Source organism: Salvelinus namaycush, chromosome 3, assembly GCF_016432855.1.
Source record: "Salvelinus namaycush isolate Seneca chromosome 3, SaNama_1.0, whole genome shotgun sequence".
Classification (NCBI taxonomy): Eukaryota; Metazoa; Chordata; class Actinopteri; order Salmoniformes; family Salmonidae; genus Salvelinus; species Salvelinus namaycush.
The window spans coordinates 25,311,740-25,329,313 of record NC_052309.1 but is presented as its reverse complement, the minus strand read 5'-3'; the positions used below and the strand labels follow the sequence as shown (position 1 = coordinate 25,329,313).

Below are 17,574 nucleotides of genomic sequence, written 5' to 3'. Positions count from 1 at the left end.
GGGCTAGCAAGCTAGCAGAAGGGCCTTAGAAGTACGTCGCGACGGAATAAGTCTGTTGTAGCCTCCTCGTGCAGAGCCTCCTCGTGCAGAGCCTCCTCGTGCAGAGCCTCCTCGTGATGGATTAGTAGGGTTCCGTGTAGTAAAGGTGCCCAGTCCAATTTGCAAAATAGGTATAGTGGCCCAAGAAATTGGCCGATTGACCTATTCAGCTAACAGTCCGATATGCTCTAGACAGCTTGCGGGCCGCGGCTAGCAGGCTAGCAGATGGGCATTCAGGGGACGTCGCGACGGAGGGGTCTGTTGCAAAAATAACCCTCGGGCAGGTTACGTCGGTAGTCCAGTCGTGGATTAGCAGGGCTTTGTGTAGTAAAAGGGGTCCAAAATAGGTATTGTAGCCCAAGGAGTGGCTGAAGGACCTCTTCAGCTAGCCGGGAGATGGGCCTAGCATGGGCTAGCTCCAGGCTAATTGATGCTTGCTTCGGGACAGAGACGTTAGCCAGGAGTAGCAACTCGGATTGCAGCTAGCTAGCTGCGATGATGCAGGTGAAAAGGTTCAGAGCTTGCGGTAGGAATCCGGGGATATGGAGAGAAAATAAGTCCGGTATGCTCTGGTTTGAATTGCGTTGTGCAAACTGGCGAGAGATTTCCGAGGTAGAGGTTAGCTGATGACCGCTAGCAGTGGTTAGCTGACTACTAGCTAGTAGCTAGTTAGCTGGCTAGCTTCCGATCGGAGGATCCCGGTTCGAAAGTAATGAAAAATACTTTAGAAAATAGCAGATCCATACCACATTGGGTGAGGCGGGTTGCAGGAGGGTATTTTGAAGTTTAGGGGGGGGGGGGGGGGTGGAAGATATGCAAAGAAAAAAGACATAAAAGATATATACACGGGACAAGACGAGGTCAAAGACGTCTGAATGCTAAGCCATCTTGGATTTTCTAGAAGAAAGTAGTGCAATCAATATGCTGATTAGAATTAAGGAATTCTAGGTCAGTGAGCAGAAGGACTTGAGTTCCTGTATATTATCACAATTACACCGTGAGTTGTTAATCATGAAGCATACACCCCCGCCCTTCCTCTTCCCAGAGAGGAGTTTATCTCTGTTGGCGCGATGCATGGAGAAGCCCCGTGGCTGAACCGATTCCGACAAGATATCCCGAGAGAGCCATGTTTCCGTGAAACAGAGAATGTTACAATCTCTGATGTCTCTCTGGAAGGCAACCCTTGCTCTAATTTTATCTACCTTGTTGTCAAGAGACTGGACATTGGCGAGTAGTATACTCTGGAGCGGTGGGCGATGTGCACGTCTACGGAGGCCGCTCCGTCTTCCCCTTCTGCGGCGCTGTTGTTTTGGGTTGGCTTCTGGGATTAGGTCCATTGTCCTGGGTGGTAGTCCTTCGGGAAAGTTCTATTCCTGGTCGTAATGTTGGTAAGTTGACATTGCTCTTATATCCAATAGTTCTTCCCAGCTGTATGTAATAAGACTTAATTTTTCAGAGTAAATATCTCATGGACACTAGAGAAGCTTAAATTAATTTAATTCTTCCCAAAGGGTCGTTACAGCTGTAATTCAGACAAAAGCATGTTCTCACCATCACAAGTATATATACCCCACTTTGGACACTCCTCCTTCTCTCCGTTCCTTACATCGTATGGTTCGACAGGAAGAGGGTAACAGGATCCTAAACCCTTATTACTCCCTTCAGGGGATCTGACCTGACCTCAACCCCTCTTTCGCCTAATCCACAGATGTCCATCCGCTTCCCCTATAGCAATCCTGTGATCTCTCTCCCGTACACCCAGCACATTCCACAGCCACTCTGTCTTTCTACAGATCTCTCCTTTATATACTATGCGTCTGATCTATCATGTCTTTAATATCTCAATGTTCAAAGTTTAGCCCGAATCCAACAAATGTAAGAAATAATACATTATTAAAGACTCGATGCGAGGCGTTCATCTCTGTCGGCGCCATTTCATGTTATTAAATCCAAGGGTTCACATACTTTTTCCAACCTGCACTGTGAATGTTTACACAGTGTGTTCAATAAAGACATGACATGAAATGATAATTGTTTGTGTGTTATTAGTTTAATCAGACTGTGTTTGTCTATTGTTGTGACTTTATTGAAGATCAGATACCAATTTATGCAGAAATCCAGGTAATTCTAAAGGGTTCACATACTTTTTCTTCCCACTGTATCCCGGTATAACGGAAATAGAGACATACCGCCCATTGCTAAATTAAAATGTTCCTTTATATCCAGCTTTTTATTAAATGTCAAATGCAGATGTTTTTATCTCTATCATTTCTGGGTAACAATTAAACACCTCACTGGTAAAAAATAAAATGGTAAAAAATAAACAAAACTAGCTTCTTAGCATAGAGCAATTTCTCAAGCAAGAATTTGTCTAAGACAGTCTGAGTGGGGAAGGGAAAACGTAAAACTAGTTGTTATTGGCAGAGTTTTGGAACTCTTTCTTGTTGGTCTATTAACTAATTTACCACTGGTGATGTCACCAGGCAGGCCAAAACTCCATCCCAGAAAAACAGGCTGAAAATTCAGGTGGTCTTTTCAAACAGCTCTTACACTTAAAGGGAATTATCATTTTCACAATTTCATAGTATTATTCCAACCTCATAGTGTGGAAATCTATATAATACACAGGAAGATTACAGCATTTCATTCATACTCCGACATCTGATCATTTCTAGATGTGCCATCCATATTCAGTTCCAAGTACCTGGGCTTCCTGGACGCCCAGGACAAGCTGTTTGAGGAGTATGGAAGCTTCCGGTGGTCTCTGGAGGACGAGGATGACAAGAAAACTCTCCTGAATCTGCAGGATCAGTTCCAACCATTCAGAGATGTTGTCAAACTAGTCAGTGGCCAGAGATGGAAGGACATCATCCAGGAGGAGCAGCATTTTAAAGGGACACTCTTTAGGTTTCCTCTGCGCAGTGAGGCCTCAGAGATCTCAGATAACCTGTATGACTACCACAAAGTAGTTCAGCTTTTCGACAGCTTCATTGCAGATGCAGACATAATCCCTCTGTTCCTGAGGAACGTGTCATCAGTCTCTTTGAAGCACATTAACACCAAAGGATCCGTCAACACCCGGCTCTCAGTGACCTCCTCCAGTCCCACAGCTGATCCAGGTCTGAAGTCCAGGAGTGAGTCAAACATCAAGGGCTCAACCTGCTTCAAAACCATCACCTCTACCTCCAACAACAAGAAGGAGACAAAGACCAGGTGGCTTGTGACAACATGTTGCATGAAAGACGGAAAAGTACCGAAGCTAGATTCACTTGCCAAGAAGCTAAGTTTCCGCCCTCATGTTGACTTGGCGTTTCCGTGTGGCCCGGAGAATGTCTTGACTGAGGGCAGACTGAGCTGCTTCCTGCCCCTTCCTAACAACGACTCCAACAAGACTGGACTCCCGGTCCATGTGAACGCCTGCTTCGGCCTCTCTGACAACAAAATACACATCAATTGGCAGGAGGAAGACCAGAGGTATGATGAAGCTGCAATGTGGAACGAGCTGCTGGTGAAGGAGGTCCTCCCTCACACATACCTCCTGATGCTGCAGGATGCCACCAACCTAGCCAAGACCTCCACACTCCCCGTCTCAGCTGTGTACAAGATCTGGCCAGACCTCAGTCAGACCAGAGACAAATGGCATGGGATTGCTGAGGACATTCTACAACGTCTATTTAGACAGAACACTGCTGTCTTCTCTCTAGCTGAAGACGAAAGACAGTTTGTTTCTCCTGCCGAGTCTGTGTGTCCATCTAATGACCCCAAGGCATCTGAAATGATGGCTGCCGTGACCAGGACCTTGATTGCAGCAGGAGAAAAGCTTGTCACCTTCCCAGATCATGTCTCCAGAGCTGTCCAGCTGGCCTTCCCAAACCGTGACACTCTGAAATGGGTGACTCCAGCTCTTGTAAGGGATGTTCTCCACAGAGATGCCGTGTCCAACCTCTCCAATGATGACAAACGGTCTCTGCTGCAGTTCATCTTGAGCGATGGGAAATACCACAACCTCAGGGATCTGAAGATGCTGCCTCTCAGCGACGGGACTTTCAAGACTTTCACAAATGAAGAGAAGGACATTGCTCTCATTGACAGTGATTCATTTCCAAGGTAAATTCTTAATAATCTAAATATACAGTGCAGTATTTTTCATATGGATAATCCATGCCTTTTTTTCAATAAACAATTTACAAGTAAGTCTTCTCATCATTCAGAGTGCTGCTGCCAGGTTGCAAAGCCTTGTTTCTGCCGGATGATCTCAGCGACACTAGCATCCACCATTTGAGGCAACTAGCTAAAACAAGTAAGATAATATATTGTTCAATATTGTTTTATATATTTTGAATATCATGTGGAATTGCAAATACCTGCATGTTTTTTACATGGTTATTATTGCCATATCTCTGTAATTCTAGAGAGATTCAAAGTATTCAATGTGGATGCTGACATCGTGGCTACATATGCCAAGAAGAGTCTCCCAAAGGACTGGGAACAGACAGGTGGTCATGTCACCTGGAAGGTAGGGAGTGGCCAGCACCCACCCTTGAGGTGGCTCAGAGAGTTCTGGAAATGTCTCAACACTCACTGGGGATATCTGAGATGCTTTGAAGGTATGCCACTGATACCCATCGAACCTCTTCACGATACTAGCCATTCTGTCATACTTGCAAGACTACAACAGAATCCAACCATAATTTTTCGGGAAAGCAAGCAAACCATCTTACCAGACAAAATCGAGAAAGTGATAAAGAATGTTGGGGGAACAGTGGTGAACAGAGATGAATGCCTGAAGCACCAAGATCTTGACTCGTACATACTACCACCATCGCCTCAGAACATTCTACAGGTGTTCATGAACTTAGCTGCCAGTCAGGTCATCAGTGGAATCAGGTCTGCTCCTCACCATGAGAAAGAGGAACTCAAAGCCTACCTATCTACTCTGAATTCTCTCACAGTCCAGGAGCGAGATCTGCTCTCAAAGATGCCTCTCTTCCAATCAATGGCCGGAGAATACGTTTCCGCCCTATCCAAGCAGGCAGTGGTTCTGAGTTCCACCCCAGCTCTGCCCACAGAGCTCCCCATGCTGGATTCCATTGTCCGGTGTGCAACTGAGGCTGATCGCAGGCTCCTATTGTTGCTCAAGGTTGATCTCCTGGATACCGCCCAGGCGTCCATTTATTTGGTTGATGGAGTTGAGAGGAAGTCTTTCAAGAAACACGAGACTGAGAGAATCATGACCTGGATTTTACAGCATGGCAGTATCCTCTTCTCACAGAATTGGACCTTGTACAGAAAATGTAAGGATTTGAGCTTCATCGAAGTAGATGGAGAATTGAAGAAGACTTCCAGCATTTTTGATCCAAACAATAAAACCTTCCAAGGCCTTTTTGAAAGAGATTTTTTTCCTCCAGCTGTGTTCACCCAGACTCCAGAGATGCTTGACGGCTTAACACGTATTGGATTGCAGACAAAGGAAATGGAAGTCTCAGCAGACAACGTGTTGCATATTGCCACCCATATTGAGAAATCACGTATTCACTCACAAAGGGCTTTCAAAAAAGCAAAAGCACTTAGAAGACTATTGAATGACAATGACCTGCTTTCCCAGTTCTCTCATCAGCAGCTGCAGCACCTCTCACAGCTGCAGTGGGTCCCTTGTGAGAATCCTTGCATCACGAAAGAAAAGAACAAGTGGAAAAGTTTCTACAAGCCAGAGGAGATACGACATTCGGAGTACAAGAGCATTGTAGGGCATGTCATGCCTCTTACTGGAGAATTCAGTCAGAAAGTAAGCAGCAAACTGGGTCTGTTACGCCTCCCTCCTGCTGAGAAGGTTATGGAGAATGTGTCATCGCTGGCAGCTGTGGCCCAGGCAATGACAGATCCAGATAAAGATGTGGAGTTTAAAACCAAGCTGCATAGCATTTACAAATATATGCAAGATCACATTCCTGCGGTCAGGGAAGTGATGAAGAAGAGATGCATACCTTGGCTGTGGATCCACAACCATTTTGTTTTTCCTCATGATGTAGTCTTGGCCTACCCACCTGATTTGGATCTGAGCTCGTACATTGAGAGGGTGACAGATGAATTTCTTCCATACAACACCTTGCTGACAGAGTTTGGAGTGAAGACATCACTGTCAAAAACAGAAATAGAGGACATCCTTCATGGCATCAAACAGACCATTGAAGAAAGGTCCCAACCATTTGGCGAACCCTCAGAGCTGAAAGTGTCAATAGCCATTCTGAACTGGATGTGGAGAGAGAAGAAGACCGTCAGGGTCAATATCCCTGTGCCGGTCATGGCAGGGAGTCAGAGATTTACCCTGCAACCGTTGTCCAAGACGGTGTTTTGTGACATAAGCAGAATCGGTCTGGAGGATATACAGCACGACCAGGAGGAGATTCATATCATCCACGAGGAGATTTCACCGGCGACGGCAGAGTGGCTGAACATCCCGTTCCTTAGCACCCGGATACTGCGTCCAGAGTTAATTGGAATAGAGCAGTGTGGGCAGTCAGAACCCATAACTCTGAGGATCAAGAACATCCTGAAGGAGTATGACGAAGAGAGTGACATCTTCAAAGAGCTCATTCAGAATGCAGAAGATGCTGGAGCAAACACCTGTAAGTTCATGGTGGATTTCAGAGACCACAAAGACCCAGCGGACAGCCTCATAGACCAAGGCATGTCCCTCTGTCAGGGACCATGTCTCTGGGCCTTCAACGATGAGCTCTTCACTGAGGATGACTGGAAAAACATTGTCAAACTCGGATCTGCCTCAAAGGAAAACAAGGTTGAAAAAATAGGGAAGTTTGGGCTTGGATTTAATGCTGTGTACCATGTGACTGATATTCCTTCAATCCTCAGTGGCAAGGGGCTTCTGATACTTGACCCAAATGTTACACACCTGCAAAAGCACATACAAAACAAAGCAAATACTGGAATCAAACTGGACTTATCTCGGGAGCAGCTTCTGCACAGGTTTCCTGGACAATTCAGACCATATGAGCGCATTTTTGATTGCAATCTTTCAAATAAGAGCACTCAGAAATTCTACCAGGGCACGCTCATTAAACTACCTTTCCGAACACGAGAGGAGGCTGTCAAGTCCGAAATCAGTGTAAATGTGTATGACAGCGATGACATAGTGAAATTTCAACAGAAACTGATCAACTCACAAACTCATCTCCTCTTTCTGAAGAACATCAAGACGGTATCTCTTCAAAACCTCCCGAGCGATGCTTCCACTCCTCCTCAAGACGACCAAATTGAGACGCTCTTCACTGTCACCAGAAAAGTTGTGAACACAATCAAGATTCCAGAGGACACTCCTCCAGGAACAATGCAGAATGATGCTCTGAAATCTCTGATGAAGCATTATGCGAAATGCCAAGAGGTCATTGACTGCCATAGCGCCAACATAGCTGAACTAACTCAACAACATTGTGATGGATCTGATGTCCAGTTTTGGCTTCTGTACAATTGCTTTGGGATACAAAATTCTTTACAAATGGTCCAGACAGACAACAAGCATACTGCGTTCTCCTTGCCAATAGGAGGTGTTGCTGTACCATTAAACAAAGAACCACAGACTGGGAAATGGGTCCCGGGAGACACCAAACTAGTTAGCCAGGCTTTCAGCTTCCTCCCCCTCTCTGTTGCCACAGGGCTCCCGGTGAACCTGAATGGATCCTTTGCTGTGACCTCTAATCGGAGAGGTCTGTGGGAGAGTGGAGTGAAATATGACTGGAATAGAGCTCTCCTGCAGGATGCTGTTACAACTGCATATGTCACTACACTACTAGTGTTGAAGAATATGTCCAAAAATGGAGACCTTCAACATTACCAGTACTACACCTTTTGGCCCAATGAAAAGAATGTGAGTAAGACTTTCAAACCCCTGGTTGATGAATTTTACTTCGCCATCACTCAGCACTTCTCTGGCAAAGCTCTGGAGCTCTTCAGTGATGGGGACAACTGGTGCTCAATGTGCAATGCCAGATTTCTGCACCCAACAATTCAAGAGGACAAAGCTGTAGGAGAGCTTGCAATGAAGGTTTGTCAAAGATATCCAAACACATCTTATCATGTTGTCCCACTGCCATCGTGGGTGAGACAGAGCTTCATACAGACCGGCTTTGATACGATTCTAAATCAGAGAACATTTGATTGGGAAACATTTTACCAAAAAGTGGTATTCAACAACCTGAGCACTATGGACCAGAAGAGTAGGAACACTCTTGTTCTGCATGCTATTGACCTAAATGACGATGCAATTGACAATCTACTGAGGAGCTACCCATGCATTCCTACAAAGAAATGTGGACAACTCCAGTTCATCAAAAAACTTGTGAATCCCCCTGGAAAAGTAGCATGCTTGTTTGAGCAAGAGGAAGGACGGTTCCTTGGGGGGACCAAAAATGACTTCTGTTCCTCTAAAAGGATTCAACGTCTGTCAGAACTGGGGATGCTGAGTAACCAGCTCCCTTTGGAGGACATCACAGAGAGAGCAGAGACCATTGCCAGCATTTGGCAAAAAGAAAAAGGGAAAGCATACAAGCATCTTCAGTGCATCCTGGAGCTGATGAGGGACTCCTTACAGGAAAAAGCCTCGCCTCACTGGGAGACTCTGAGAAACACAGAGTTCATTCCAGCATGTGCTCCAGTGAATACATGGGAAGGTAAAGATGGAGCAGTCAGGCTTCAAAAGCCTACTGACATTTACAGTGACCGATGTCGCCATCTAGTTGACATGACACAGTCTGTGGTAGACTCTTCAAATTTGAAAATACACAGTGATGATGCAGTGCTACGCATACTGGGACTTTGTGAAAGCCCCTCACTTGAGACAGTGCTTCAGCAGCTGCAGGAAGCATCCAAGCACACAGAAACATTTGACAAACCGATGCTTTTCAACATCGCCCTTGAATGCTACAGATTTCTGAATGAATGGCTGCATGATGAGAAGGAATCCTCAGCCATGTTTGAGAGGGCACACTCATTCCCCTTTATCCTGGTTGAAGACAGATTTGTGGATGTGAAATCTGTGGCAAAAATTGAGTATTTTGAGGCTAAACCGTATCTTCATGTCCTTCCACCTGCCTTGTCCAGTTTCAAAGAGCTCTGGAAATGTCTAGGCATCCAAAAGCAATTCACACCAGAACAGTTCCATGGTGTACTGCAGAAACTTAGCCAAGCCTATGGTATCAGCCCACTTTCTAATAATGATCTAGAAACTTGCCTGACAATAATCATAAGGGGATTATATAAGGCCAAAGATGAAAACCAAAATGATGGTCTCATACCTGATGAAAACCAAGATGACTGTCTCATACCTGATGGAAGTGGTGTTTTGAAGCCATCTAACCAGCTCTATTTTAATGACAGCCCCTGGATGGAAGTGTCAAAGGATGTCACTTTATGCCATAAAAAGATATCTCGTGCCATTGCACTTTATTTTGGGGTGAACACAACAAGACACCACACACTGCAAAAGCATTCAGTAGAGAACTTCTCACCATTTGCCGAAGAGTTCGGACAACATGAGGAACTGACCGTCCGCATTAAAAACATAATTGCAGCTTATCCCTCAAAGAAGGACATCCTGAAGGAGCTCATCCAAAATGCTGATGATGCAGAGGCCACAGAAATTCACTTTGTTTTGGACAAAAGAAATCACAGCACGGAAAGAACATTTGGAGAGAGATGGCATCCACTGCAGGGCCCTGCACTGTGTGTGTACAACAACCAGGTATTTTCTGAAGCTGATCTGAGAGGCATTCAACAGCTGGGAGAAGGTGGAAAGCACAACATTCCAGGGAAAACTGGAAAATATGGACTTGGATTTAACTCAGTCTACCACCTGACTGACTGTCCTTCGATCCTAACTGGTGACAAATGGCTCTGCATATCTGATCCCAATCTGAAGTATGTTGAAGGTGGATCACGAGAATCACCTGGCCGCAAGTACACTCTGAAGAACGAATTGAAGAACACCTTCATGGATGTTTACAATACATTTCTCCCAAATGAATTCTCTCTTGAAAAAGGCACCATGTTTAGGTTGCCTATCAGGTCGTGTGCCATGGCAAAAACCTCAAAGATATCAAACAATGTCGTCAATGACAGAGATATCGATGAACTGTCTTCAGCTCTCCGTGAAGACCCTGAGGGATTGATTCTATTCTTGAAGAACATCAGGAAAATACAGTTCCATGAAATCAACACAAACACAGGAACGCTTAGAATTACTTTCTCGATTGAAAAAAGTATTTCTGAGAAGAGTCTTGCAGAAAAGGTTTATTTTCAAAACCACGTACAACAGTCCTTGTTGTCCGATGGACCAACAACACCACATGAAACCATTTACAATGTCAAGATTTCATCATCTGATGAAAGGCAAAGCCAGTGGATCATTGCAGAGCAGTTTGGCTCCTTTAAAGGAAACACTGATATGAAAGGAGAGACTGGCAGAGTTCCCCAGGCATCTTTGGCAGCATGTGTAAGCTCTCATTCTAAACAGGATGACTTCAGTGGACAAGTGTTCTGCTCCCTGCCCTTGCCTGGTAAAACTGGACTTCCAGTCCATGTAAACGGAAACTTTCAGGTAGATTCTTCCAGACGGGCGCTCTGGAAAGAGGATGAGAAAAGTTTGAAGACTGATTGGAATGAGTCTCTGAAACGGAACATCATTGCCCCACTGTATGCTGGCCTTCTGAATTACATCTGCAACCTAAAGAAAGTGAAACCCAATTCCATACATCTTATTAATTCAGTCCTGGACAGCTCCTACTTGTCCTTCTTCCCCACAATTACCAAAGACATTGGCCAAGATTGGCATGAAATGATTCATGAAGTGTACAGGTCAGTCAATGAAAAAGAACTCTGTGTTGTTCCAGTACTACACAGATCAACTTGTCAAGTCCAACCCCAGTCAATGACACACCTGGCAAATGTAAAGGAGTACACTGTTGACTGGTCAAGTGTGAGAAAGACAGAACCAACTGACAAACCTCATCTAACAAGCATGGAGAACAGCATCTTCATTTCTATTTTAGAAGATATTGGAATGCAGTTGGTTCCTTCATCCACAAAGATGACAGAAATATGGACCTGCTTCAAAACAGCTGGAGTTGATGTGGAAAGAGTCAGTCCTTTGACGGTGGGAAACTACCTGAGGAAGAAACCACTGAATGATCCAACTCAAACTGAAATGGGTTTACCTCTACCCATTGGGCAGACTTTGATCAGAGACAAAGAGAGATGCTCCAAGCTCTTGGAGTACTGTATCGAAGATGTTGTAGTTAGCAAGAACACTTCCAGTTCAGAGAGCGGACTTCAAATAGCTGCTAACAAAAAGCATTCCAGATCAGTCAGTGGACTTCCACTCCTTCTCATTCAAGATCAGATTCTCAGAGTGTTCGATCCTGAGTCTCCCAAGCTTCTGTCAACATTTTACGGAATGTTCCATGGACATCAAGAGGATTTTGCTGATTACACAACCAACTTCAATCATGTTGAGGTTCTAGAAGATGGGAACTTTCTTAAGAAATTGACAATTCCAGTCACAGCTAAGTATTTGAAACCTATACTTCTGCAACTCCTTCAAAACTGTGAAACTGATCCACAATGCAGGTTACATGTACCAGACAAGACAATGGACTCATGGCTGAAAGCGCTTTGGGAATTCTTTGATGTTCAAGTCAAATTAGCAGCTAAGAAGGGTGAAGGTGATAATCAGGCTCTGAGGGCCATCAAGGAGTTGTTCTCTGACTGCCCTATTTTGCCAGTTGTGTGCCCAAGACTAAACAACAAACATGTTCTCCAAACAATGAGGAAGATGTCCAGTGTGATTTGCGTTGAATCAAAAGAAGACATGTCATCTATACTCCTGAAACTTGGTCTCATGAAAATAAACATTCAATTCTTCAGACATGTGGACCAACTGCTGTATCAACATCTACTCCCTGAGCTCTTGAAGACAAGTGACGGCAGTGCTGTGTTGGACCAAGTCCACCAGCTGAAACATTCAGAGTTTCGGCACCTGTCTAGTGATGAGTTGATTAAACTACTACAGTTTCTGCAGTCTGGGATGTGCTCATCTAAAAACAGACAGGGCTACCAGAGAAAGCTCAAGTCATTGCCATTGTTTGAAACCATACAGGGTAGACGGCAGCGGATTGATGGACAACAAAATGTATTCATCCTCAGAACAGAGTTCAAGGAAAGCTTTCCAGATTTGTACATGGCAGATGACAACAACATCTTCCTCAAATATAACTGTGAAAATGAGAGCTTGTCAGAGAACCTGAGCATTAAAATCTTAAGTGATTTGGAATACTATGTACAGTTTATTCTGCCTTTCCTACACAAGCTAAATGAGAACCAAATTATTCTCTCTGTCCAACTGTTGTTGTTGCTACAATTAAAACCCAACTACAAGTATCATGAAAAAATCATCTCTACAATGAAAAATGTGAAATTCATTCGGAACATCCATGGGAATCTGCAGATGGCCTCTTACTACTTTGATAAGAATGAGAAGTTGTACAAAGTCATGCTGCCACAAGAGAGATTTGTGCCAGAAAGCTTCTGGAAAATATTCCCAGATGGAGGGATCATATCTCACAAGGTTCAAGCAAGGAAACTGCTCAAAGAACTTGAAATGAAGTGCACTGTGTCAGATGAGGAGATAATTGAGTTTGCTCATAAAATTGAATTGGATGCCAAAGTCACTGCCAGCCTCCAAGAGCTGAAACTAAAGTCGTCTACATTGCTTGAAACTATTTTGGAAAGGGATGTCGAAAAGCTAGCACCAAACTTTCTCAAAATTGTTTCTGACATTAAGTTTGTTTTTCCTGTGGAAATTCAAAAGAGGTTGTGCAGCTACCACCAGTCATTTGCTGGAGAGAGGACTGTAGTTTCAATCAGAGGTTGTTTGCTTGGAAAATATCTCCACAAGTCCCTGATTTGGACAACCATGCCAATACTGCACTTAAGAATGTGTATTGAAAAGCATATAACAATGATGAGAGAAGCAGGCGCTGTTGAACAGCCCCCTCCGGAACGTGTGATAGAGAACCTCAGAAACATCTGTCAGTCACCATGCCAAACTCCTGACTTGGTTGCAACCCGAGCTGAAGTGTTCCGGACATCTTACACCTATCTACAAACAATAGAGTTTGACCCCAAGCTGTTGTCTGACCTCCCTGTGGTGCTGGTGGAAGAAGATTCTACTCTTGTAAAGACCAAGCAAACAGCTCTGGTACTGCCTCACGATGTGAAGTTTAGGCCATATTTGTATGGCATTCCTCCAAAGGATGTTAGGTATGCAGAATTCTTCAAGAAAATAGGCGTCAAAGACGAGCCTACTGCAGAGCAGTACTGCAACGTGCTACAAGAAATCCATGCAGATTCCACCGACAAGCAAACCCTTCAACCAAATCAGGAGGAAACTGTCAAGTGTGCTGTAGAGCAGCTTTTTTGTCTGATTAGGAAATTGGAAGAAAATCAGTTGACCTCAGAACTTCCCAAGGCTTTGTATCTACCATCAACAGATGGCAGACTGTACCCTTCAGACTCTCTGTATTTCAACGACACAGTCTTCCAGGGTAGCAGATTGGAGGGTGCTCTTAAAGACTTTAAACTCCTGGAGAAACTGAGCAACTGCCATTTAGGGTTTGACAGGTATGGGCATCATAAAATGCTGCAATTGTTGCCCCTGGAGATACGACCCAAAATGCTCTCCCAGACTGTAGTAGAGAACATGGTGGAATCCAACATGCAACTGTGTGAGTACGGGGAGGGCTGCGAGTTCAGCGGATGGTTTCAGGCACATCTGTCCTCTGCTCCTTTCAGGCATGGTCTGGTTTGTCTCATTAGACAGCAGAAGGAGGGCCAGGTTTCACAAGGCGACGCTGCCACCATGTGTGAGACAACCTTTGGCAGCATTGAGATCACCTGCTGCAAGAGCCTTGAAACGGTGCTTTGGCTTGGCCAGGAGCTACTGAGTGGCACAACTGCTGCCACACAGCTGTATGTCAAAAAGGGCCAGCAAGGTTGCACCTTCTACCTGAAACACAACGACGACACGGCCCACAAAGTGAAGAGTGAGGTCATCATGAGACTGACTTACGAGATTAATGTCCTTCTCAATAACATTCTCGGCTCAAACCTCCTGCTAGTTCTGGGACACCTTCTCTCGTGTGATAGCATGGAGGATGTCAAGATGGCTCTGGAGCAGAACGGTATCCATAACAGTGCCGATACTGGTAGCACCAATACCGAAGAATCCCCGAAAGGACTGCCAGAACCAGGAGGTCCTATTCCTGAAGAGTGGCACGACACCCTGGACATGAGCTACCTCAACAACTATGAAGCTGGGGAATACGTTGGCTATAAGAAGACGGCAGAGGAGGAGCATTGGTGTTATGCAGTTATAGTGGAACAGCTGTGTGTACCAACAGGCCAATCAGGACAGAGTGCCCACAGACACAAAATACAAATTGGGAAAGATAAAGTCATCTTAGTCAGTGCCCTTGATCTGTACCAATTTAAACGGGAAAAGAAGCCTTCTTCCAGTGGTGCAACTTGCATGGAAGTGGTACAACTGGCAGAATCTGTTCCACGGTCATCAACAACAAGGGTCTTGCCACAGTCTTTGGAAGAAGCCAAAAAGGACTTTGAGGATTGTCTGGCAGAGATCTGGACTCTGTCTGCAGATGAGAGACACAAGGCCATCAAGCGCCTCTGGTTGAGGTGGCACCCAGACAAAAATCCAGACTGTCTGCAACTTGCCACAGAGGCATTCAAGTATCTGCAAAACAGAATTGAGGATCTTGAGAACAGCAGGACGGGGAACCAATCATCCCCGCAATGGAACACAAATTTCCGAAACTTCTACGAACAGTGGAACCAGGAAGCTCATCGCCACCGGTGTGGGAGAGAGAGGTTCTCCAGAGCAAGGGGCCACAATACCAGATACAACTTCTATACATATCATGGAAATGTACCACAACCCAATCGAGCAGAGGCTCAGCGCTGGTTCAGTCAGGCCCAGTGTGATCTAGCTGCTGCTCACAACGACACAGGAGGCAGGGCCACAGAGTGGACTCTGTTCAAGGTACATCAGGCCGTGGAGAAGGCTCTCATAGCAGCCGAGTACAGAAGACATGGACAACATTCCAGCAACATTTCCATCTCCATCCTGGCTGAGCGGGTATCTGACTACAGCCCCAACTTACACACTCTACCCAGCATTGTGAGCAAACTGAAACAGCTGGGAGTCGACGCCAAGACCACTCAATACCCAAACTACCACCCCTTACCAAACATTCCCAACAAAATGTTCAAGTGTGAGAATGAAACAGAGGTACTGGACATGGCATCAAAGCTTCTGTGCAAAATAGAAATGTATATTCATTGATTCAAGACATAGCCTGCATATGTTTCCATTGGGCATTGATAGAAAACAAACGGTTGATTATTGCATCCAGATCTTTTAGAAATGCACACAAAAAAATGCTAAATGCTAAATGTATATTTCATGTGAGCTTGTGCTTAGCTGCAGGTGTATTATGATCATTCAAGTGGTTCAGTAATTATTTTTAAGAATACATTAATTTAAAGGAGAAATAGTTTTTGTTATACGTCACAAATACAGTAAAATGTAAATTTTTGCACTTTTTATGTTAAATGTATTCTGTTTTAATAAATGTCAAATATATAGATGTGATTTAATAAAGTAAAGATTGATCATTCTCTCTGCATCCTCTGACACATTACAGTATTTAGTCTCCAAGTAAAACAATGATCAGTCATCTGATAAAAGCATTTTATTTATTAAGAAACCATGAAAATAATGACAATGAACCATAACAGACAAATGCATGTCAACTAACAGAATGTTCTCTGAAAATATCTCCTGTATGAACGATGTCACCACTCATCAGAAAATAACAGTCTGGTAGTGTGTGCTTCGTTGTCTCTCGGCAGTAGCCAGCCCCCAGTGTTTATGCAATACAAAATGTTTTGTTCTGTTGTCTTCATAGAGAAACATGTTTAGTCTGGGGTTTCATTTGAATCATCTTCAGTCTCTTAACACACGTCTTCACCATGACCCTATGGCTGGAGCCTTTATCTGGGATCCAATAATAATAACTTGTATATACAACAGGCTGCTGCCTGGGACCATGCGGTGCACTAAGGATACAGAGGAGTCTTTACATAGCAGATACAGTATGATGGATGGTAGGGGAACAACATGCACTTAGCATTCTGGATTGCTGCAATATACGTGGAAGACTACTGTCGCAGCTGCCCGGAGTGTAAAATGACTGCCCCAAAGGCCCATTTCCGAAACCCACTGGTCCCCCTACCGATCATCGGGGTGCCCATTGAATGCATCTCCATGCACATAGTGAGACCCCTAGTAAAAACAGCACGAGGACACCGGTACAACCTGGTAATAGTAGACTATGCCACCCTGTATCCCGAGGCCAATCCACTATGGGCGGCGGTATCCAAGGGAATCGCCCGGGAGCTGTTCCACCTCTTTAGCCAGGTGGGCATCCCGAACGAGATCCTGATAGACCAAGGTACTGAGTTTATGTCCCGCCTAATGAAAGAGTTGTGTGTTCTCCTGCAGATAAAGCAGATCCGGACCTCCGTCTTTCACCCGCAGACGGATGGGCTCGTCGAGCACTTCAATAAAATGCTCAAACAAATGCTGGGGAAGGTCATTGAGCAGGATGGGAAGAACTGGGACCAGCTACTACCCCACCTAATGTTCTCAATCCGAGAAGTACCCCAGTCCTCCACTGGGTTTTCCCCTTTCGAACTCCTCTACGGAAGGAGGCCACGCAGCCTACTGGACCTCGTCAAGGAGGTGTGGTAGGCCCAACCGACCCCCTTACGCAGCGTGGTAGAGCACATGGAGATGATGAGGGAGCAGATGACCTCCATATGGCCCGTCGTGAGGGAACATATGGAGAAGGCCCAATGCGCCCAAGCCCAGGTCTACAATCGGGGAGCCCAGCCCCGAGAATTCCAGGTGCGAGACAGGGTGTTGGTCTTAATCCCTATGGCTGAAAGTAAGTTTCTGGCAACATGGCACGGGCCATACGAGGTGATCGAGAAGCTGGGACCTGTTAATTACCGCGTACGGCTACTGGGGAGACGGAAACCCCAACAGATTTACTACGTGAACCTGTTGATGAAGTGGCACAAGAGGACAGCTTTGGCCATGTTATGGTCAGGACCCAGGACGCCAACGGTACCAGTGGTGGTCCCGAGCAATGAGGACCTCGACCTGGCCCAGAAGCAAGAGCTCAGGGAGCTCATCGATTGGAACACAGCGGTGTTTTCCGAGAAGCCGGGCCGAACGACCCTCAATGAACACCACATCCGTACCCGACCCGGGGAAATGGTACGAAAGAGGCCATATTGGACTCCGGAGGCCCGAAGGATGGCCGTGAAACAGGAAGTGGAGGCTATGCTGAGGATGGGGGTCATTGAAGAGTCCCACAGTGCATG

General features: G+C 45.2%; 1 protein-coding gene across 1 annotated transcript in view; it reads left to right on the top strand.

Annotated features, from left to right (window-relative positions):
* LOC120043769 (sacsin-like) overlaps window positions 1–15,772 on the top strand; it is a 37,214-nt gene extending 21,442 nt beyond the window's left edge. The window contains exons 5-7 of the mRNA XM_038988326.1: window positions 2,715–4,146; window positions 4,251–4,339; window positions 4,452–15,772. Coding sequence (XP_038844254.1) covers window positions 2,715–4,146; window positions 4,251–4,339; window positions 4,452–15,466 — 12,536 coding nt within the window. The 3' untranslated portion in view covers window positions 15,467–15,772. The remainder of the gene's footprint in view (window positions 1–2,714; window positions 4,147–4,250; window positions 4,340–4,451) is intronic.
* Window positions 15,773–17,574: the final 1,802 nt, after the last annotated feature.